Source organism: Schistocerca gregaria, chromosome 1 (assembly GCF_023897955.1).
Source record: "Schistocerca gregaria isolate iqSchGreg1 chromosome 1, iqSchGreg1.2, whole genome shotgun sequence".
In the NCBI taxonomy this organism is placed as follows: domain Eukaryota; kingdom Metazoa; phylum Arthropoda; class Insecta; order Orthoptera; family Acrididae; genus Schistocerca; species Schistocerca gregaria.
The window spans coordinates 421028385-421053650 of NC_064920.1; the positions used below are offsets into that span (position 1 = coordinate 421028385).

The 25266-nt window shown below is 40.8% G+C and overlaps 1 protein-coding gene across 9 annotated transcripts in view; it reads left to right on the forward strand.

The window, feature by feature from the left end:
• The window catches only part of LOC126350377 (AP-1 complex subunit gamma-1), a 157074-nt gene that overhangs the window by 16648 nt on the left and 115160 nt on the right, over nucleotides 1–25266 (forward strand). For 7 of the 9 annotated variants that reach the window (XM_050002510.1, XM_050002509.1, XM_050002512.1 and 4 more), the window contains 3 exons: nucleotides 81–142; nucleotides 3439–3622; nucleotides 16971–17117. In XM_050002510.1, coding sequence (XP_049858467.1) covers nucleotides 81–142; nucleotides 3439–3622; nucleotides 16971–17117 — 393 coding nt within the window. The remainder of the gene's footprint in view (nucleotides 1–80; nucleotides 143–3438; nucleotides 3623–16970; nucleotides 17118–25266) is intronic. The other 2 variants (XM_050002517.1, XM_050002516.1) reach the window with 1 other exon arrangement.

Consider the following 25266-nt stretch of genomic DNA (forward strand, 5'->3'; position numbering starts at 1 on the left):
AATGATCTGTTAACAGATGTGTTGTGTTGTGTGCATTTGATAAACTAACTGCAGACATGTCATTTGTTACATATTTACAGATTTAATCCAGCTTTCAACATGGCTGCCATCAAACAAGTTATTAATGAAGCAGTGGAGAGAGGTGAGTTACTAATGTTTCGTTAAATCTGTAAGCAGCAATGATTTAGTTTGATGCTTACTTATGTGGTTACTTTGTTTCATTGTTGCTGAGTGTCATAATTATAGTATTATTTTGATTTTAGAGTCCTGTATAATTCAGCACACTTCTTTTTACAATAAATAGCAATCACAAATTACGAATGTAGTGTAAGTTAAGTATGTCTGTAAGCATACGTAACATTCTTACTAGTTCCTCAGTGCCCTTTTATGGAAGTTGTAACCAACAGTGCAAATCTCAGATGCTGTGGTCTTTCACAGTATTGGTCACTCTGAGAAAAATATCCAAAAGAGAAAAATAGAAAATAATGAGACAGTGCTGCTTATCGCTTACCTTCAGGAAGTAAAATTTTTCATTGTGACCAAAAGACGTGTGTAAATGTCATGAGATTACCTTAGCTTTCAGATCTATTAGTTTCTTCCGTGGGCAGGAGAGAGGAACATGATAGGGAAGGTTAAAAAGAAGGAACACGCTTGTGTCTCAAACAATGAAAATCCAGGATGGAATAACGACAATAGTACGAAAAGGCTAGATTGCTATTCATCATATAGCAGGGACGTCGAGCTGCAGAGAGACACAGCAAAAAGGCTACTAAACACATAATCTTTCAGCCAGAAGGCCTTTTGAAACACACACATTCACGCGATCACGGCACACACACACACACGATCACTGTCTCTGGGTGGCAAGGGCAGACTGTGAGCAACTACACATGACGGGAGAAGCAATCTGAGTCGTGGGGGAACGGACGAGGCTGGGGTGGGAAGAGGGAGAGAAAGTAGGACACAGGTGGGGCATCAGTAAAGTGCTGTTCATGGGAGCATACAGGGACGAGGTGGAGAGAGGGTAGGGCAGCTTGATGCAGTCGGGAGGTGAGATAGAGGGCGGAGGGAGAGGGGAGAACTGGCAGAAAAGGAGAGAAGTAAAAGGATTGTGGGTACACTTGTGGAACAGGGAAGGGGATAGGTTGGTGAAGGGCAATGATTAGCGAAGTTTGAGGCCAGGAGTGTTACAGTAGTGTAGGATATGTCGTAGGGAGAGTTTGTACTTGCGCATTTCAGTAAAGCTGGGTAGATAGGAAGGATCCAGGTGGCACATACTATGGAGCAGTCATTAAAATGAACATTGTGTTCGGCAGCATGCTCAGCAACTGGGTGGTCCAGCTGCTTCTTGGCCACAGTTTGTTGGTTGCCGTTCATGCTGATAGACAGCTTGGTGGTTGTCATGCCAATGTAGAACGAAGCACAGTGGTTGCAACTTAGCTTGTAGATCACTTGGGTACTTTCACGGGTAGCCCTGCCTTTGATGGGATGGGTGATGCCTGTTACCCGACTGGAGTAGATAGTGGTGGGAGGATGTATGGGACAGGTCTTACATCTATTTCAGGTATATGAGCTATGGTGCAAGGAATTGAGAACAGGGGTTGTGTAGGGATGAATGAGAATATTGTGTTGGTTGATGGACAGCGGAATACCCCTGTGTTCTGGAGGGGGGGGGGGGGGGGGAGGATAGTGGGTTGGAAATTCCTCATCCAGAAGCGTGATGAGAGATAGTCAAAACCCTAGCGGAGAATGTCCCTCACCTGTACCCTGCTCTCCCTTCCTCTCTCTGTCCAAGCCGCTGCCTCACCCCACCACCCAGAACCCAGATTGCTTCTCCCTTCATGCACAGTTGCTTGCAGTGTGGCTTCGGCAGCGAGCAACAGTGGTCATGTCACTCAAACCCCAGGATTATTCAAAGAAAGATATTATTATGTCGCCCTGCTCGTTGTCAAATGTGGGGTGTCTACGAAACTTGTTTACTCGGATCGCTAGACAACAATTTGAACAAATCATATTAATGAGTTTTATTACAAAATGAAAATGTACAATACTTAACTTTGTCAGTTACACAGGTGTGTCACAAGCAAAGGGTGACATACAAAATAATCAAATTTCTTCAGTACAGACAATCCTAAGTTGCTGCTGTACAAGTCACTAGTCCTGAAACTACTGGGGCATCACCAGTCAGTCGCAGCACTTATGTCCTCTTCACATAGGGGCCGCTGCTGTCATGTTCTTGTCCTGGAGAGAGATCGGTCAGTGCGATTGATTGACGTCTTCTCACAGCCATCTCTTCACTATTGTTCGCGACTGAATGCCAGCACTTGACTTAATGCCATAACAGATATCACTTCCTTAACAAGTGCAGACAGCACCTGCAGGAGACGCAGTAAATTACACAACAGATCACACACCACACATTATTTAATTTAGTTTGACCAGTTTTGTTTGTAATAGGCGAGCATCCTTAGGTACTAATTGTTTTAATAGCCTGCGATCCAATCCTCTGTGTTTGAGATAGTGCCATGTTGTGCTTGTTTGGAATGTGACATAACTGTAACTTGGTCTGTGGATGTTCTTCAGGCAAAAAAAAAAAAAAGAGGAGAGTGGAGGTGCTATTTGGCAACCGCATAAAATGCAGACAAGTTTGGGTATGTGCATATTTAGTTAAAGTCCAAACATTTGTATACCCCCCTTAAGGCTCAGCTGTGGGTCTAGATTATTGTTTGTTTTTGTTAAAAGTGAGAGAAACTGTGAATTAATGACTTTCTGTGTCCCTGTGGGTGTCAATATCTTAAACAGTATTCCTGCGAAACATCACAGGGAGTATACTATTTGAATCTTTATTTAGTTATGTGACAGTACGATTCAGTGACTATCATTAGAAAAATCTGACTTTGGAAAAATATAGTGCTAAATTTTAGGAAAGATGAGAATTAATTTATATTAATTCCTCAAACGTTGCTGTGACCCTCATGTAAGCCCTCCACTAAGCATCCTGCAACTTTCACGTTTTTTTTTTTCATATAGATTTTAATTTCATGCACACTGACATTTTATTGATTGATGTGAAATTATTGCTTTGTGAGAATCTTACTATTTCATTGAAATTCAAACCAGATTTTCAGCATGAGTTTGTCGCATAATTGCGTACCATTTAACCATAATTTACAAGGTGTCTATAATTAAATCATTATTGTCAACAGAATCCTTTTAGATTATGTTTCTATGGATATAATGCAGTGATAAATGTAGTTTTATAATAGTCAGGTTGATGTGTAGTTTGTTATGATAAGTTCAACTATTCTTGACTACTTCCCATGGAGATCAGATGCGTCAACTCTCGGAACATTCCTTGGTTTCCTCCCTTGGCTTATAGTCTCATAATTAAAAGTACTGCTGTTTTTAAAAAATATATATTAATATTCTATGTTTCAGTGCGAATGCCTACACCTATGCGGCTGCGAGATTTAATACGTCAGATACGTGCAGCCAGGACAGCAGCAGAAGAGAGAGCTGTCATCAATAAAGAGTGTGCCTATATACGCTCAACATTCCGAGAAGAGGATAGCGTGTGGCGATGTCGTAATATAGCAAAACTTCTTTACATTCATATGCTTGGGTATGTCATTCTAGAATATTCTCAGAAGCTAAACATCTGTTTAGAAATTTACTTTTAAGAACAGCATGGTTGTCAAGCTGATTGACAAGAATATGTAAAAATTAGCTCATTAGTCACATACAGTGTTCATCTCTTGTTTTGGAAGTAGTTTAAAATACTTCTTGAAACATTTGAATCCTTCTGAACTTTGCTGATTTTCTGAATACTTTCAGTGAGAATGTTTGTTGTTGCTTAGAGTAGCTTTATGCCACTCTCTTTCATGTCAGTTACCAGTTATTATCTTCATTCCAGCATAGCTGTTGCATCCCACATTATATCCGTTACTTGTAGGACTGCTCATCTGACTCATTCATGCTACCACTACAGTGATGACCCGGTTCATAAAATATTCACAGCTACTCTCCCTGTTTCACTGAGGTCTGTAGTTGACCTTTTTTCACTGAGTAGGTATAGAATGCTCTGTTCCTTACTTGATCAGTTCACTTGGCCTTACAGATTCTCATGTAACACTCTATTTCAAAAGCTGTTAATCATTTCATTTCAGTCCTCCCTCCCCATTGCCCATGTTTTGCTCCCTGTGCTTGAATCATAGTTTTCATTAATCCTATTCTGGTCCCTTCATTAATTTCTTACTTTGTTAGCAGCTGTGCCTTTTCATAGAAATTTGTCTTTTTGTATCACACAGTTGTCAATTTTTGTATTACGCAGTTGTCAATCTCTCTTGCTTATTCTCTCTGAAATTCTTCTATTCCGAAATCTTCAAAAGTCTCTGGTCCATGCCTTCATGCTGCACCCACCACAGTCTCAGTTTTCTGTTTGTTAATGTGTATATTATAGTCATCAGATAGCACATGTTCTAATTATAGTCACCAGATAACTCACTGTCTTTTCATTCAGCATCCAACTCAGCTACTGTTCATGTTCAGTTACTACTAGACTACCAAACCATATGGGGCAGATATTTTGTCCATGACAAACAATTCCCACATCAGTAGAGTTCTTTGGTTCCCTCATTGCCTCTATTTTTTTATATATACTGTGTTTATCTGTGTATGATACAAATCCCTCCTCCACACATAAACACACACAACATTTTTAGGATTCCATACATCAGTCGGTAAAAATGAAACCTTTATAAGATCACTTTGTTGTCAGTCTGTCTGTGTTCAAAATTCTATTTCTCAGGAATGGGTAGACATGGCAGGTTGAAGTTTATGCCACATTCTGTGGTCCATGGACTCTTGGCGTGTAATAAACATTAGCCATCAAGTCAGTTCAGTCAAAAGATAAGACCATTTATATCACTTATTTTGAGACTTGCAAACCTACTTATCAAAACCTACATGATACTTCCCATAGACCTAGAATCATGAAATTTGTCGAGAGGCAGGGTTTCACAGTACAGGAAAAATCCAAAAGCTGTTAGTTTGTAACTACATCACATGAAAAAAAATTGTACATTTCTTTTGTCAGTTGTTATCTGACTTCAAACATGAAATTAAAACATTCTTGAAATCCCTGGAACTGAGATCATGCAAGCATCAATGCCACTAACAGTCAAAAATCGTCAAGTTCCTTGATTCCTAGAAGGGATGAAGTGCCTACATTCACTGATACACTGGTCAGCCAGAACATTATGACCACCTACCTAAGACCCGGAATGTCCACCTTTGGCTCAGATAACAGCAGTGATTTGTTGTGGCATGAAACCACACACCACCACCACCACCACCACCACCACCACCACCACCACCTCCTTCAATCCAAATTTCAGGAAAGTCCCACAGAACTGAAAGTCAGGGGAGAATTACCAACAAGATGAGAAGATGATTGTTGGGGACTACTGCTTAAACGTCATGCATGAATTAATAAGTGTAAAAAGCTAAGTGCATTGTACGTAACAGGGACGGGAGGAGGCAGTGAAATATAGACGGGTAAGACAATGAAAGATGTAGAAAACTAAAACAGAGTGAAGAAAAGAGTGTTTACTCTGAAGAAATGCTGAGATGAAAGAAAATGTAAATTAAGGCCAGTTGGATGGCAAGAACCAAGGACATATTGTAGAACTAATTAACACCTGCAGAGTTCTGAGAAATTGGTGTCTGAGGGAAGAATCAAGATGGCGCGTGTGGTGAAACAGGTGCTGAAGTCATGACTGTCACGTTGCAGGGGCATGCTCTCCAACAGGATATTGCATGTTGCCAGTACACACCCTCTGCCTATGCCCATTCATCCTAATTGACAATTTGGTGGTAGTCATGCCAATATATAAGGCCGAACAGTGTTTACGTAACGGCTGGTGTATGACGTGTTGTTTCACAGGTGGCTCTCCATTTGATAGGGTATATTTTGCCAGTTGCAGGGCTGCTGTAGGTGGTGGTAGAAGGGTGAATAGAGCAAGTCTTGCAACAGGGATGGTCAAAAGGGTAGGAGCCATAGGGTAGGGAGAAAGGAGCACCGGGTCTGACAACAATATTGCAGAGATTGGGAGAGCAGTGAAAAGCTGTTCTAGGTGTAGTGGGCAAAATTTAATTGGGAGAAGGTATTAAGAGACTCCAAGAATTTGAACAGGTCAGCCTCGCCATTAGTCCATGAGGTAAAGATGTCATCAGTGCATCTAAGCCAAACCAGGGACTGAAGACTTATGAATCCCTGGAAATTGTCGTCCAAGCGATGCATGAAAAGGTTGGTATAGGAAGGAGCCATCCTGGTTCCCATGGCCATACCCCTGATCTGCTTGTATGTCTGCATCTCAAAGGTGAAGTAGTTGATAGTAAGTATAAAGTTGATTAAGGTGAGTAGGAAGGATGTCATAGATTTGGAATCAGTGGGCACTGACTGAGGAAATGTTCAGCAGCCGGCAGGCCATGTACCTGGGGGATGTTGGTATAGAGGGAGTTGACATTAGTGGTGACAAGCTAGGTGTGTCATGGGAGTGGGCCAAGTATAGATTTGAGATGTTCTAGGAAATGGTTGGTATCTTTGATATAAGAGTTGCATCTTTGTAGTATGGGTTGCAGGTGCATATCAACAAGGGCAGATATTAATTTGGTGGGTGGTTTGAATCCAGCAAGTATTGGACAGCCAGGATGATTGAGTTTGTGGATCTTAGGAAGAAGGTAAAAGGCGGGAGTGAGCGGTTTGGGTAGGGTGAGAAGTTTTATGGACTGAGGTGTTAGTCCTTCTGAGGGGCCTAAAGTTTTAAGAAGCGACTGCAGGTGAGTTTCAATCACAGGAAAGGGATCAAACCATCACTCCTCTCCTACAAACTGAGCTTGGCCAACCTCCTTACCATCCCACAGCCTTCACCACTTCCTCCCACAACAAGAATAATCCATAATCACAAGAACCAATCACAACAGTACAGTGTCCTCAACCGCTCGTCTTAAGCACTCTCCCCTCCTGAATTATTTGTCTTATCTAAGGATCCAACTTTCAGGCCGAAACCTGCATTTCAGAATGCTGCTTTGGTGAAGAACCTACTTTTCTTCACACATAATATTAATTAGAAATTTCACTGTGGAACCCAGTTGGAAAACCTTTGCAACGGCAAACCTGGTAATTAACCTTGACTTGAACAGTTCAGACCACGATCCCAACTTGATCCACCACCACCACAAAATTCCAAGAATTCCTCACATCCAGAATTGCTTCACAAACCTTCCTCGGGTCGCTACAACATGACACTAAACTGTCCTCTGTTGTACTTCAGGCTCTATATTCCCTAAAACCTTATGACTCCATCATTATCCTCCCAGCAGACAAAGGTTCTACCACCGAAGTACTTGACCAAAGGAGTATGTTGGTGAAGGTCTACAACAGCTGTCTGACATCTCTACGGACAGAGTCTGCCATCGAGATCCCTTTCCTGTGATTGAAACTCACCTGCAGTCGCTTCTTAAAACTTTAGGCCCCTCAGACGGAGTAACACCTCAGTCCATAGAACTTCTCACCCTACCCAAACCGCGCACCCCCACCTTTTACCTTATTCTTAAGATCCACAAACTCAATCATACTGGCTGTCCAATACTTGCTGGATTCAAACCACCCACTGAATGTATATCTGCCCTAGTTGATCAGCACCCACAACCCCTCATCTGAAATCCATGCCTGTCCCACTCCCACCACTTACCTTGGTTGTCACCCGTGATGCCATCTCCCTCTATTCCTCTGTTCGTCTGCCTGCTCCTGAACATTTCCTCAGTCAGCACTCACATGATTCCAAATCTATGACAGCCTTCCTACTCACCTTAATAAACTTTATACTTACCATCAACTACTTCACCTTTGAGATGCAGACATACAAACAGATTAAGGGTATGGCCATGGGAACCAGGATGGCTCCTTCCTATGCCAACCTTTTCATGCATCGCTTGCTGGGCATTTTCGTGGAATTCGTAAGTCTCAGCCCCTGGTTTGGTTTAGATGCATTGATAACATCTTTACCCCATTGAGTTGTGGTGAGGCTGACTTGTTCAAATTCTTGGAATCTCTGAATACCTTCTCCCAATTAAATTTCACGTGCTCCTATCCCGAATCCCATACCACTTTCCTTGATATTGATCTCATCCCCAACGAAGGCCAGCTACACACTTTCATCCACATTAAACCTATGAACAAACAACAGTACTTACATTTTGACAGTTTCCATCCTTTCTATGTTAAACGTTCCCTCCCATAAAGCCTTGACTTCTGAGGCAAATATATTCGTTCAGATGCAAATTCTTTACAGCAATACACCACTATTCTTACCTCAGCCTTCACTGCACATAATTACCCCACCGGTCTAGTTCAAGAGCAGATTTCCTGGGCCATCACATCCAATCCAATCCAAAAAACAACTTTGGAGCACACCTCTGGTGACTCGTTGTCCTTGTGTGGAATGTATTAATCAGCTACATCGACAGGGGAATGACTTTTTTAAAATCATACCCTGAAATGAGAGCCATTCTATCTGAAAATTTTCCCTCGACACCTAGAATAGCTTTTCGTTTCCCTCCCAATCTTCGCAATATCCTTGTCAAACCTAATGCTCCTTCTGCACCCATCTCCCTATCCTATGGCTCGTATCCCTGAGACTGTCCCTATTGCAAGACAACCAGCTATACCAGCCCTGTATTCAACAAAACGTACAGTATCACCTGTGAAACAACACATCATATACCAGTTATTATGTAAATACTGCTTGGACTTTTACATTGGGCTGACTACCACCAGATTATTTATTAGGATGGATGGGCATAGACAGAGAGTGTATACTGGCAACACTCAATATCCTGTTGCAGAACATGCTTTTCAACATGACAATTGTGATCTTGGCACCTGTTTCATCTTGACTCCTCCCTCAGACACCAATTTCTCAGAAGTGCATCTACATCTACTTACATACTCCGCTAGCCACCAAGCGGTATGTGGCGGAGGGCACAATTCGTGCCAAAGCCATATTTCCCCTCCCTCTGTTCCACTCGTGTATTGCGTGAGGGAAAAACGACTGTCTGAACTCTTCAGTACAAGCTCTAATTTTCCTTACCTTTGAACGGTGATCAATGCGCGATTTGAAAGTTGATGGTAATAATATATGCTCTGCATCCTCGGCGAAGATCGGATTTCGGAATTTAGTGAGCAGCCCCTTCCGTTTAGTGTGCAGTGTATCTGCAAGTGTGTCCAACTTCAAACTTTCTGTGATATTTGTAACGCTCTCGCAATGGCTAAACGAATCTTGTCGCTCTTCTTTGGACCTTCTCAATCTCTTGAATCAGACCCAACTGGTAAGGCCCCCATACCGACGAACAGTACTCTTAAGACTGGATGAACTAAACATACTGCAAACTATTTCCTTTGTTGAAGTGCTGCATTGCTTCAGGATTCTACCAATAAACTGCAATCTAGAGTTCGCCTTGCTCGTTACTTGTGTAATCTGATCATTCCATTTGAGATCATTCGAATAGTCACATCAATGTACTTGACTGGTGTTACCGCTTTCAAAGACTGGGCATTTATTTTGTACTCGTACATTAATGGGGATTTTTTCTTGTTGTACACATTAGGTTACACTTTCTAGTACTGAGAGATAACTGCCAGTCATTACACCACACCTTTATTTTGTGCAAATCCTCATTGATTTGTTCACAACTTTCGTGTAATACTACTTTCCTGTAGACTACAGCATCATCGTCACAGTCTAATGCCACTGTCAATATCATCAACCAGATTGTTTATGTAAATGGTAAAAAGCAGTGCACATATTACACCTGAAGTTACACTTGTTTCTGTTGAAGTCATACTGCTCCTTGTCTGTTAGAAAACTTTCTATCCAACCACATATGTCGTCGGATAGATCATAAGCACACACTTTTTGGAGCAAGCGACAGTGTGGAACTGAGTTGAACACCTTCCAAAATTTGAGAAATATGGCATCAACCTTGGAGTCGGTATCTAGAACCTCTTGTATATCATCCAAAAAGAGGGCCAGCTGTGTCTCACATGACCGCTGTTTCCTAAAACCGTGCTGGTTTCTGCAGATGAGCTTCTCAGAGTCTAAAAAGGTCATTATGTCCGAACACAAAATATGTTCCATGATTCTACAACAAATTGACATCAGTGAAATTGGCAGGTAATTATGTGCATCCGTTTTTCTATCCTTTTTATAGATTGCTATGACCTGGGACTTCTGCCAGTCCCGTGGAACTTTCCGCTGTTCCAATGACCTCTGATAGATGATGGATAAGAATGGTGCTATATTTGTAGCATAGTCAACATATAATCTTACGGGGACACCGTCTGGGCCAAATGCCTTCCTGGTGTCTTGAGATGTTTTACAATCCCCACTATGTCAGCCATCCTTGCGTTTGTCCGATAATTGAAAGGGTGAATGGTGCTGTAGTCCTCCATCGTAAATGAGTTCTTGAAAGCTAGGTTTAGAAGTTCGACCTTCTGTTTATCATCATCAGTGACATTACCCGTACTGTCAGCACAAGAAGGTAATTGAATTATTTGTAGCGTTTATAGATTTTATGTATGACCAAAATTTTTTGGGGTTCTTTATTAGAATCTGCAGAGGGCAGTGACTACGTTTAAAAAGACTGTGCAAAATTCTCCACTTTCTCAGCAACTTCCTAATATGTTTGATGTACCAAGGTGGATCCTTTTCCTCCCCTATATTTTTGCTGGGCACATACTTCTTTAGTACATGGTGGACAATACCTTTAAATTCCAACCAAAGATGCTCAATATCTTTGTGTCTCGTGTTGAATGTTTGGCGCCCAATGTTAAGATATTCATTAATGACACTTTTATTTGCTTTCCCAAACAAGAAAACTCTCTGCTGTTTCTTTGGTTTTTTGCAACTTCCACTGACATAGAATCTACGACATTATGGTCGCTAATACCTTCTTCTAGATTAATTTCCTCAAAAAGATCAGGTCTGTTTGTCAGCAAGATATCTATGTTCTCATCTTGAGTTGATTTTCTAATCAATTGCTCAAGGTTGTATCCGCGCCTAGAATAACTTCCCATGAAACTTTGCTTCTGCCCCTGTGATAAACTTGTAATTTTTCCAGTCAATGGATGCCAGATTAAAGTCTCCACCAATAACTAATGGACAATTTGGATTTTTATTTCCTATGTACTCATGACTTCCCCTGAAACATTCTGCAGTGTTTGTTATGGATGCTGGTGGTCTATAAAAACATCCTAATACATCCGTCGCTCCTTGGGTGATTGACAGCTTTGCTCAGACTATTTCACAGTCCGACCCAGTATCGATCTCAACTGCGTTCAAACAGCTTTCAACTGCAGTGAACACACCACCTCCCTTAGTATCAATCCTATCCTTCCTACACATTGTCCAGTCGGAGTTCAAAATTTCACTGCTATTTGTGTTTGGTTTCTACCAGCTTTTGGTACCTAATACAATATTGGCATTGTTACTGTTTATTTCGGAAAGTAACATGGGGATCTAGCTACAGACACTCCGACAATTTACTTACGTGAGATTAAGCATATTTTAATCCTTTGGAATGACCTGTTTAGGCGAATTAACCATTTTTACAGTTGGCACACCCACATCAGTGTCATGAACTGGTAATTTTTCAGGCCAACAGCTTGTTTCCCCTGGGGAGGAACCTAAACTAAAAAACCCCAATGTGCATGCTAGAAGTACTGTGCTACCCATGTAGCTGCTTCCTGTGTGTAGTGCACCCCTGATATATAGAGGGGTGTACTACAACCTTCCATCCCAAGAATCTACAACCATTTTCGTCACAGTGTCGACGTAGCCTCTGGTTGAGATTCTCCGCTCGACTCCAAACCAGAGGAGCCCGGTCCACCCTGGGTATGATGCTGCAGATCATGAGCTTGGCCTCCACTACCTGTGAGATGGAGGCTGCCCTCGCCAATTTAGCCAGCTGTAGAAAGGACCCAAGGATTTCCTCGGAACTCAGACGGCAGGCATTGTTGGCACAGACATCTGCAACAATCTGCAGCTGGCTGCACCCTGCATGCTCGATAGCCATCAGAAGAGCCTCTTCCACATCTCGGACAAGGCTCCCCACCAAGCACACTGAGTGAATGTTGGACTTCTTCCCTGCCCTAGCCGCTATGTTCCTGAGGGGCTCCATGATCCGCCTAGCATTGGAGCTCCCAATAACTAACAAACACCTACCCCCAAGTGCCTGTCTGGACCTTGCTGAAGGAGTGATCACTATCCTGGCAGGTGGGAACTAGCGATATAATATGTTGTTGGTTCATACCACCCAACTGGCCTTAATTTACATTAATTCCTTCCGTGTCAGCATTTCTTCACACTAACTACTCTTTTCTTCACTCCATTTTAGTTTTCTATATCTTTCATTGTCTTACCCGTCAATTTTCACTGCCTGCCTCCCACCTCTGTTACGTACAATGCACTTAGCTTTTCACACTTACTAATTCATGCGTGATGTTTAAGCAGTAATATCTGTTTTGCATATTATCCTGTCTTCCACCTTGAAGCTATCAGGTTTTCAAATCTCATGTGATGCAGTCCCCAACAATCAGTCTATCCTTCTCATTCCATCCCATGCGATAAGTCTCCCCTGATCTGCAGTTCCAAGTGATTTCCCTAAAAAATTTTCGTAAATCTCTCCAGTCCTTTTCCATCACCTGTCTTCCTTCCCCTTCAACCCTTCAGCCTGAAGAAAGAGCCACTGGCTCCAAAAGTGTGTCTAATTACAACCGTCTTTTATGTGTGTGTTCTGCCGCCTCTTGCGGAGCAGGTTTTTTTGTCTATCCAATTAAATATATTCTGTCAAAAATTGTTTTCGTTGTTATAAACTGTTATAACCTGCAGATGACTAAGAGATTGATGAAATGCATGATAAGGTAAAAGAAATTATTCGATTAGTGAAGGGAGATCAAAATTTAATAGTCATGGGGGACTGGAATTTGATAGTGGGAAAAGGAAGAGTAGGAAAAGTAGGAGGTGAATGTGGAATGGGGGTAAGGAATGAAAGAGGTAGCCACCTGGCAGAATTTTACACAGGGCGTAACTTAATCATAGCTAACACTTGGTTCAAGAATCATGAAAGAAGGCTGTATATATGGAAGAGGCCTGAAGACACTGGGAGGTTTCAGATAGATTATATAATGGCAAGACAGAGATTTTGGGACAAGGTTTTAAATTGTAAGACATTTCCAGGGGCAGATGTGGACTCTGACCACAATCTATTGGTTATGAACTGTAGATTAAAACTGAAGAAACTGCAGAACCAGAAGCTGTAGAGAGTTTCAGAGAGAGCATTCGGGAATGATTGTCAAGAACGGGTGAAAGAGATACAGTAGAAGAAGAATGGGTAGCTTTGAGAGATGAAATAGTGAAGTCAGCAGAGGATCAAGTAGGTAAAAAGATGAGGGATAGTGGAAATCCTTGGGTAACAAAAGAAATATTGAATTTAATTGATGAAAGGAGAAACTATAAAAATGCAGTAAATGAAGCAGACAAAAAGGAATACAGATGTCTCAAAAATGAGATCAACAGAAAATGCAAAATGGCTAAGCAGGGATAGATAGAGGTCAAATGTAAGGATGTAGAGTCATATATCACTAGGGGTAAGGTAGATACTGCCTGCAGGAAAATTAAAGAGACCCATGGAGAAAAGAGAACCACTTGTACGCATATGAAGAGCTCATATGGGAAACCAGTACTAAGCAAAGAAGGGAAAGTAGAAAGGTGGAAGAAGTGTATAGAGGGTATGTACAAGGGCGATGTACATAAGGGTGATATTATGGAAATGGAAGAGGATGTAGATGATGATGAAACGGGAGATATGATAATGCGTGAAGAGTTTGACAGAGCAAGTCGAAACAAGGCCGTCGGAGTAGACAACATTCCATGAGACCTACTGATAGCCTTGGAAGAGCCAACCCTGACAAAACTCTACCATTTGTGAGCAAGATGTATGAAAATGGTAAAATACCCTCAGACTTAAAGAAGGAAATAAAAATTCCAATCCCAAGGAAAGCAGGTGTTGACGCGTGTGAAAATTATCGAACTATCTGTTTAATAAGTCACAGCTACCAAATACTAACACGAATTCTTTACAGGTGAATGGATAAACTGGTAGAAGCTGACCTTCGGGAAGAACAGCTTGGGTTCCATAGAAATGTTGGAACATTTTAGGCAATACTGACCCTGCGACTCATCTTAGAAGATAGATTAAGGAAAGGCAAACCTACATTTCTAGCATTTGTAGACTTAGAGAAGGCTTTTGACGATTTTGACTGGAGTGTTCTCTTTCTAATTCTGAAGGTGGCAGGGGTCAAATACAAGGAACGAAAGGCTATTTATAATTTGTACAGAAACCATATGGCAGTTATAACATTCAAGGCTCATGAAAAGGAAGCAGTGATTTAGAAGGGAGTGAGGCAGGGTTTTAGCCTATCCCCGATGTTATTCAATCTGTATATTGGGCAAGCAGTAAAGGAAACAAAAGAAAAATTTGGAGTAGGGAATAGAATCCATGGAGAAGAAATAAAAACTTTGAGGTTTGTCGATGACATTGTAATTCTGTCAGAGACAGCAAAGAAACTGGAAGAGCAGTGGAATGTAATGAACAGTGTCTTGAAAGGAGAATATAAGATGAACATCAACAATAGCAAAACGAGCATAATTGAATGTAGTCAAATTAAATCAGGAATTAGATCAGAAATGAGACACTTAAAGTAGTATAGGAGTTTTGTTATTTGGGGAGCAAAATAACTGATGACGGCCGAAGTAGAGAGGATACAAAGTGTAGACTGGCAATGGCAAGGAAAGTTTCCGAAGAAGAGAAATTTGTTAACATAGAGTACAGATTTGAATGTCAGGAAGTCGTTTCTGAAAGTATTTGTATGGAGTGTAGCCATGTATGGAAGTGAAATGTGGACGATAAATAGTTTAGACAAGAAGAGAGCAGAAGCTTTCGAAATGTGGTGCTACAGAAGATTACTGAAGATTAGATGGGTAGATCAAGTAAGTAATGAGAAAGTACTGAATAGAATTGGGGAGAAGAGGAATTCGTGGCACCACTTGACTAGAAGAAGGGGTCAGTTGGTAGAACACACTCTGAGGCATCAGGGAATCACCAATTTAGTATCGGACGAAAGCGTGGATGGTAGAAATTGTAGAGGGAGCCCAAGAGATAATACACTAAACGGATTCAGAGGGATGTAGGCTGCAGTACTTAGAGATGAAGCAGCTTGCACAGGATAGAGCAGCATGGAGAGAGAGCTACATCAAACCAGTTTCTGGACTGAAGACAAGAACAACATGATTTTTTATTGATATTATGTACCTGCCTAAAATGTTAACTTCACACCTTTTCTAAATTACATTTTGATAATGCAAGGAGGGAAAAAACTCAGAAATATTTGGCTGTTTCTTCCAAATATGTTGTGATTTTTGACATTGTGGTTGTGTTGGTATCAGCGAACACAGCTGTTTTTTTTTTTTCCGAATAAATAGTGCATTTCACGCCTGTGTTTCTTATGACTATGTAGTCTTACTCAGCATACAGATGGATGACATTCTTGTTGGCCCTGCAACTGGCCCTTGCAATAATAAAAGAATTAGTGATGCAGCTTTCATGTGCCCCTGCTTTTTAATTGGCTGCTTAGAACCAGCAGCTGACACCTCCTTTTGTTCCCCTCAAGCCTCACAGTGAGAATTGACACTATTGCTGCACGAAACACATAAGTCAGTCACTGGCTCCTGTGTAGACTTTAACAGTATCCTGCTGAGTTGGACGGTGTTGTTGGTTGGTTGTCCAATTTTAAATGTGTTGGCTGTTAATAAACAGCCAAGGTATGTTGTATACATTTCCATGTTTGACAGCATTATGAAATTTGCAGCCATCTCACTAGTTTCCTCCACCCCACCCCCACCCCTCATCCCCCAATTCATCGTAGTTCGCAGCCAAGCTGGTGGCACTGTCCCCCCCTCTAATCCTTCCGAATACTTCAAAATAAATCTGCACAAGCCTCATTTTCCAAAACTTCATCTGTAAATATAAGACTACCCTTATACTAATCTATTATAGACTATCAGCATTGATAATGAGCAACCCTACTTTAGAATTTTGCAATTTTTGGCATTCTGAGGTGGTTTATATTGTAGATATTCTACCATTTCCAAGTGGAACAGTAGTTCAGAAAGGATGCATCTTCCATCAATCCAACTTCTCATTTATTTATTTTTTATTTATTTTTTTAAAAGTCTGTATCAGTATATAGAAGTTTTCTCTTCCTGTTCCTTTCCCTACCTGCTTTCTACAGTTCAAACATATTGCATTCCCTCCTCACAATCTTATACACCTGCCAAATCACTTTTCTCATACGCAGATACACTAAAAAATTATATTTTTAGACCCAAAATGCATTTCCTTTTCTTTGGAGTTCTCTTATAGGTCAGTGGATTCCAACAACGTAAATTTTAGCCATCACACACTCACACTGTACTTAGATGTGCTTGATTTTACACTTTGTGACTCTTAATCACTCAGTGCTTCACCTATATGGTGAGCAATTACATATAGTTGTTTGTATTTCATTCAGAACCTTACAGTATAACAAAGACAGGTGAAATGTTTCTATAAAATATGCTATAGTCCTTTGCGTAGTACGAGAATTTTGGGGGCCATTGTGCACATCAGTTACTTTTTAATGAAGTTATTTGTTGGGATGAAGCAAACTCCTCAAAATCAGTATATTTAGTGTTTTTAATGTCATCATCTATCTCATGTTAATAGCCTGTCTATATGCTTTTAGTAAGTGTGTTGTGTAAACGTATTCAGAATACATAAAAGGATTTAATATTCATAAAATTGTTTTACAGGTACCCTGCCCATTTCGGTCAACTTGAATGTCTAAAACTGATTGCCTCTCCACGCTTTACCGACAAGCGAATAGGGTACCTAGGTGCCATGTTGTTATTGGATGAACGCCAAGATGTGCATCTGCTAATTACAAACTGCCTCAAAAAGTAAGTTTACAGCACTTTCAAAAATACGTTTTGATCTGGGGATTTGAAATGTTTAAAATACATTGCCAAACAGAAAAGTGAAGCACACAGAAGACACGATTGGATGTCAGTGTAACTTTATACACATACACACATGGCTGGTATGTAAATGAAGATAGCTGCAATTCTTTGTGGCAGGTTGAAATTCGTAAGAATGCAATAACATCGCTTCTGTTTAGTGTTGTTACTGGCCCTGGTTGGTTATACACCGGTGGTTTGGTAAGTCTGGTAAAAAGCAAGAAAAAAGTTTTTCTCATTTACAATTCACCTTACTTCTCAGTATAGCTTGAGGAATATACATTGGGTCCAGTGATTATCTCCAGCTTTTTCATCACATCGGGAATATAGGTTTATCAATTCTGTGTAATACTCATTGATGGCAACTGTCACTTCCCATTTGATGAAAATTTCTTCATAGCTAGCTAAAGTGTCAAGCTAGGAACCAGGAAGAAGTCACTTGGGCCTAAGTCTGGTGAATAGGGCAGATGATGAACCAGTTTGAGGCCAAACTCATGCAGTTCCACTATTTTATCACGGGCGTGTGGGGTGGTGCAGTATCATTGTGAAAGAACAGTTTTTTACATGCCAACATTGGTCTTTTCAGCTAATGCAAATTTTAGACAGTCCAGCAATGAAGTATGATAGGGTCCAGTTATGGTTCTGCCTTTTTTAAAGTATTACTTGAAGATCATTTCTTGGGGGTTCCAAAAAGCGGAGGCCATAACTTTACCCACTGACAAAATGATCTTTGCCTTCTTGGTGCACGTTCACCAGCCTTTGTCCATTGTTTTGGTTTGGGTGTGTGATGATGGATCCAGGTCTCGTCTCAGTCACAAATTGGAACAAAAAGTTTTGCAGTTTATGACTAAACATCGCCAGACATTATGTTAAAACATTGTACTGGATGCACTTTTGGTCGGCTGTGAGCAATTTCCTCACCCAACTCGCATACATCTTCTTCGTAGCCACTTATCTGTGTAGCATACTATGCATTCGCTCAGTTAAGATGCATATAGTTGCAGCAACCTCAAGAGTTTTTATTAGGCAGTGTTGCTTTACCATATCACAGACTTTGTCACTGGTTTGCTATGTGGTGACTCCAATTGGATAGCTGGAGCACATTTAGTGTTCAGTAGTTGTTGTCCGGCCACATTTAAATTCATTAATCCAAAAGTAAATGGTCTTCAGTGATGGTGCAGAGTCCTTGTGAACTTCATCCAATTCTGTTTTGATTTGTACAGCAGTCTAAACCTTCAAATGAAAATGTTTAATTACAGCATGAAACTCCATTTTCTCTATTTTTAGTCACAGTCTGCACACTGACCAATTCAGACGAGTTTTAGCAGTGAAACTTATGCTGTACAGTGTTGGAAATTCTTTATACAAACCTTGGAATAATAAAGCTAATGAGCCATGAAGGTGTAACAAAAATGTTCCATTCTTTCATGAAAATTACCAGACTTATCAAGTGACCTTTGTATAAGGAGCACGAAGAGCATAAGATAGTGAGAAATCGCTGTGAAGTACAGGAATATGTGGTGCATCCTTGTGTGAAGCAGCTTTGTGAGCACCTGGCAGAGTTTCAAAGGAGCCTCGGTGTGGGTTTTAATTTAACCAGCTCGTCGAATCTTGCAGTATCCAGATTTGTGGGGCATTTGTATGTGACAGTGGCTCAGTGTTGTACTGCATGGGAACATAAGTGCAGGCATACTAGTTTACAAGCTTACTGTCAGTCATGTGTGACTACATCATGGGAGGATTGCTGTATTTGACACCAAGCACATTGTAACCTCTCACATCTACACCTGCCATCTGAGATGGTAAGCAATGGACACCTTGCAACATTCTGTCATCCCACACTGTTGCACAGAGACTAGGAGTAACAAGACTAGGGAATTAATGTCCCATGCCTAAGCTGATGTTAATACTACAATACAAATGGCAGTGCTTGTAGTGGTGCTGTGACCAGGAAGCAAAGGACTACTGCCGCATTGTGTTCAGCAATAAATCATATTTCTGCACTATTCTGGGTAAGTGTCACTGGTGCATATGACGGGGACATGACGAGATGTACCATTCTCGTGATGTTTTGGAGAAGCACAGTGTAGTTACTCCTGGCATCATGATATGGGGAGCCATTGCATATGACTTGAGGTCATGGCCAGTAGTTACTGAGGGAAAACTGATGACACCAGGGTACAGCATGGACATCCTCTTCCTCGTGAGCTACCTCTCATGTGCTGATATCAAGTTGCTAACTTTCAACAGAACAATGATTGTCCTCACAAGGCATATCTCTCTATGAACTGTCTGTGTGATGTAGAGGCCAGCAAGATCCCCAGATCTGTCACCCAAAGAAATGTGCAGAGCCAGCTCTGATGTCAACTCCATCCTATTGCCAGTATCCAGGGTATCGAGGATCATTTGCAGCAGTTGTAGCACAGCTTGCCTCAGGAGAGCATACAGTAGCTTTATGACTGCCTCCCCAATTGAATCATTGTATGCACCCAGTCCAGTGGGTGTTCGTCATATTGGCAAGTGGACTTATAAATCTAACTCGATTTTGTAATCACCGAAATGACATCAGATACCAGTTTTGCTAGAATAAGTGATTTACTTGAGTCTGATGCAATTTATACTGTAAATGAGGGAAGGTAGAGAAAGTGGTGCAGCTGAAAATTCCTTCTGTAATTATACAGTGAGGTGACAAAAGTCATGGGATAGTGATATGCACATACACAGGTGGTGGTAATAACACATTTCTAAGGTATAAAGAGGCAGTGCATTGGCAGAGCCATTATTTGTACTCGGGTGATTCATGTGAAAATGTTTTGGACAGAACTACAGCCACGTGACAGGAATTGACAGACTTAGAACAAGGAATGGTATCTGGAGCTAAACTTATGGGACGTTCCATTTTGGAAATCATTAGGGAATTTAATAAACTGAGATCCAGAGTGTCAAGAGAGTGCTGAGAACACCAAATTTCAGGTATTACCTCTCGCAACAGGAAACACAGTGCTCACTGGCCTCCACTTAATGACTGCGCATAACAACATTTGAGTAGAGTTGTCATTGCTAACAGACAAGCAACACTGCATGAAGTAACTGCAGAAATCAGTGTGAGACATATGATGAACATATCCATTAGGACAGTGCAGCGAAAATTGACATTAATGGACTGTGGCAGAAGACAGGCAACACAACTGTCTTTGCTAACAGCGTGGCATCACTTGCAGCGCCTCTCCTGGGCTCGTGACCATATTGATTGGATCCTAGACGACTGGAAAACGATGGACTGTTCAGATGAGTGTCAATTTCAATTGGCAAGAGCTGACGGTAGCGTTAAAGTATGGCACAGATCCTATGAAACCATGAACCCAGGTTGTAAATGAAGCACTGTGCAAGCTGGTGGTGACTCCATAATGGTGTGGGCTGTGTTTATGTGGAACGGACTGGGTACTCTGGTCCAACTGAACCGATCATTGATTGGAAATAGATATGTTTGGCTACTTGTAGAACATTTGCAGCCATTCATGGACTTCATGTTCCCAAGCAACATTGGAATTTTTATGGATGACAATGTGCCATATCATAGGCTCACAATTGTTCACAATTGATTTGAAAAACATTCTGGACAATTTGAGTGAATGATTTGGCCACCGACATCGAGCAACATGAAGTCCATTGAACATTTATGGGACACAATCAAGAGGTCATTTTATGCCCAAAACTCTGCACCAGCATGATTTTTGCCATTATAGACAGCTGTGGAGGCAGTGCGACTCACTATTTCTGCAGGCGACTTCCGACTTTTTGAGTTCATGCCACATAGAGTTGCTGCAATGCACCGGGCTAAAGGAGGTCTGACACAATATTAAGAGGTATACCATGACTTTGGTCACCTCAGTGTGTAATTGACATAGATGAGTTTACTAAATTAGGCAATCTTACCATTTCAACAATGGTAATTATTCATTATGCAAACTAACAGCCCCCACTATTCTACAAGTTCATCATGGATTGATTTAAGATTATGTTATTGCAACAGGATAGACTTATTGTTGGTGTCTCTGAAAAGAACTCTACATCTACATTTACATGATTACTCTGCAATTCACATTTAAGTGCTTGGCAGAGGGTTCATCGAACCACAATCATACTATCTCTCTACCATTCCACTCCCGAACAGCGGGCGGGAAAAACGAACACCTAAACCTTCCTGTTCGAGCTCTGATTTCTCTTATTTTATTTTGATGATCATTCCTACCTATGTAGGTTGGGCTCAACAAAATATTTTCGCATTCAGAAGAGAAAGTTGGTGACTGTAATTTCGTAAATAGATCTCGCCGCGACGAAAAACGTCTTTGCTTTAATGACTTCCCAACTCGCATATTATGTTTGCCACACTCTTTCCCCTATTAAGTGATAATACAAAACGAGCTGCCCTTTTTTGCACGCTTTCGATGTCCTCCGTCATTCCCAACTGGTAAGGATCCCACACTGCGCAGCAATATTCTAACAGAGGACGAACGAGTGTAGTGTAAGCTGTCTCTTTAGTGGACTTGTTGCATCTTCTAAGTGTCCTGCCAATGAAACTCAACCTTTGCTCGCCTTCCCCACACTATTATCTATGTGGTCTTTCCAACTGAAGTTGTTCGTAATTTTAACACCCAGGTACTGAGTTGAATTGACAGCCTTGAGAATTGTACCATTTATCGAGTAATCGAATTCCAACGGATTTCTTTTGGAACTCATGTGGATCACCTCACACTTTTCGATATTTAGCGTAAACTGCCACACAATACAGCAATCTTTTCTAAATCGCTTTGCAACTGATACTGGTCTACAGATGACCTTACTAGGCGGTAAATTTCAGCATCATCTGCAAACAACCTAAGAGAACTGCTCAGATTGTCACCCAGGTCATTTATATAGATCAGGAACAGCAGAGGTCCCAGGACACTTCCCTGGGGAACACCTGATATCATTTCAGTTTTACTCGATGATTTGCCATCTATTACAACAAACTTAGACCTTCCTGACAGGAAATCACGAATGCAGTCGCTCAACTGAGACAATACCCCGTAGGCCCGCAGCTTGATTAGAAGTCACTTGTGAGGAACAGTGTCAAAAGCTTTCCAGAAATCTAGACATACGGAATCAATTTGAGATCTCCTGTCGATAGCGGCATTACTTCATGTGAATAAAGAGCTAGCTGCATTGCACGAGAACAATGTTTTCTGAAGCCATGCTGATTATGTATCAATAGATCGTTCCCTTCGAGGTGATTCATAATGTTTGAATACAGTATATGCTCCAAATCCTTACTGCAAACCGACGTCAATGATATAGGTCTGTAGTTCGATGGATTACTCCTACTACCCTTTTAAACACTGATGCGACCTGTGCAATTTTCCAATCTGTAGGTACAGATCTATTGGTGAGCGAGCCGTTGTATGTGATTGCTAAGTAGGGAGCTATTGTGTTAGCATAATCCGAAAGGAACCCCAATCAGTATACAATCTGGACCTGAAGACTTGCACGTATCAAGCGATTTGAGTTGCTTCGCAACCTCTAAGGTATCTACTTCTAAGAAACTCATGCTAGCAGCTGTTCATGTTTCAAATTCTGGAATATTCCATTCGTCTTCCCTGGTGAAGGAATTTCGGAAAACTGCATTCAATAATTTCGCTTTAGCGGCACAGTCGTCGGTTACAGTGCCATCGGCACTGCGCAGCGAAGCTATTGACTGCGTCTTGCCACTTGTGTACTTTACATACAACCAGAATTTCTTCAGATTTTCTACCAAATTTCAAGACAATGTTTCGTTGTGGAACCTATTAAAGGCATCTCGCATTGAAGTCCATGCCAAATTTCGCGCGTCTGTAAATTTTAGCCAATTTTCGGGATTTCACGTTCTTCTGAACTTCGCATGCTATTCCGTTGCCTCTGCAACAGCGTTCGGACCTGTTTTGTGTACCATGGGGGATCAGTTCCATCTCTTAGCAGTTTATGAGGTATGAATCTCTCAGATCGTGTTATTTGAACCCATTAGCTCCTGAATCGTTTTTTGTATTTTTTTATATTTGTTACGTATAACTTGTTGTTTGCTTTGAAAAAGAAGCATTCAAAGTGAAAAGAAAACAAGTTTTCCCTCTAGTTTTAATATAATATGTCATACCCTATACATAACACTAAGCTCAAATGAGAGCCAAATGTAAATTTATGTAATAAGTTTTACATATTTTTCTTCAGATAGAAACAAATCAAACATGAGGACAAATTACAAATCAAAAACAACAAATTACTTGGTTTGCTAAGCAGCAGAACATTCAACACACAGGCCCACATTGAATTTCTTGTATTGTTACTGGGTACATGCTGATCTCTTACAGTTTGTTACAACACATTGGCTTCTTTTCCATTGTATTTTCATAATCAAATTGTTCATTTCATCAAAGCAGAGTTTGTCTGCCACAGTACTGGGGTATGGGGTTTGTCCAGGTTCTTTCTGCAGCATCATATACCTTGTCATATATAATTGCTCAATTTCTCTTCAGAAATTTATGTGAGAGATTGCATTTCCAGGGATTGTGTAGTGGTTTCCAATAAACAAAACTACCCAGTACCGATTCATGTCGTGGATATCTATCCTGCACTTTTTCACTGTTTGACAAAATTAAACAATGGAGAATCCAGGATGGAATAATGACAATATAATGGAAAGGATTGATTGCTACTCCCCATTGAATCACAAATAGGCACAACAGAAAGATTGCTGGAACAGTAAGTTTTCACCCAAACACGCCACCTTCCAAACTAAAAACACACACATACACACACACACACACACACACACACACACACACACACACACACACACACACAACCACTGTCTCTAGCTGCCATGGCCAGTCAGGCTGGAGCTTGCTAATATTGTCATTACTCACCATTTAATTCAGTCAATCACTTCAGTACATGTGCTTGCTGTATTTGGTCTGGATGCAGGGTGAAGGAACTTCAGCGTATTCCCTGAACTGCTAAGAATATCTTTTAACATTAGTTACCGGGTTCACATTAGATTATATCTGATGCTACAGGATGTGATCTACACAGAAACAGATCATTTATCTTTTGTGTGGCAGAATGAATACAGTGAAACCTCTGTTTTATGTTTTTGTGTGGTCCAGTATTAAAAACGTAAAATTGAGGGAAATTAAGAATGGAAGAAAATGTTAAAACCACCAAAATACAAGCAAAAATATATGTAATTGGCACATTTGATTAAAAACTGTAACCCTGTCCAGTACTTTGTATAAAATCTGTGCAAGTGAATGAAAATAAATCTACAATACAATGTTTACACAATTTTTTGTGGTAATGAATTTCATTAGTTTTAAAAAAAATCACAGGTGTGTGGCAGCAAGTAAACACTCACCAAAAAATTGAAATTGGTATTTGTGTACAGGGTAAAAGAGCTATTTTCTGACATGCTACAAACACAAATTATATACTTCAAAACAAGTGTTTTTGAGAGTCTTTTTATTTGTGCTCACCCAGAAAAAAAGCAAAAATTGGTGAACACAGCGAATTAAACCTAAAATTTTGAAGTGCATTGAAAGGTGTTGGAATCCAATATGTGAGGGTGAGTGTTTCCCTTCTGTAGCCAATGGCAGTGCAGCATACTCTGGTTAGGCGAGTGCAGTGATCTCTAGTATATTGCTTGCAAACTTTTCCTTGTTCATTGTGCTGAGTGTTTGAGGTGGAATGCTCTACAGTATTGTCAACACCCGCCGTTTGCACTTAAAAGCTTGCCTCTTGCTGTAGTGTAAACACAACAGGTTTCATGAAAGCATAAATATACAAACAAGCTTTCCTTCTCATATGGTACTTATTTATACCAATGAATATGAAATAAAGTTAAGCCTGCTGTGATTTCAAGGTTTCTATGTCCCAGCAATTCGTTACATTTATGACAATCTGCCTCCCGCCACAACACATTAAACACCATTGAGGACAGCAACAAAAGGTGAACAAGTCATCGCACCATTATTCACTGAACACATCCTATTAATTCTGGTGCTGCACATTTTAAATGGAGTAACTT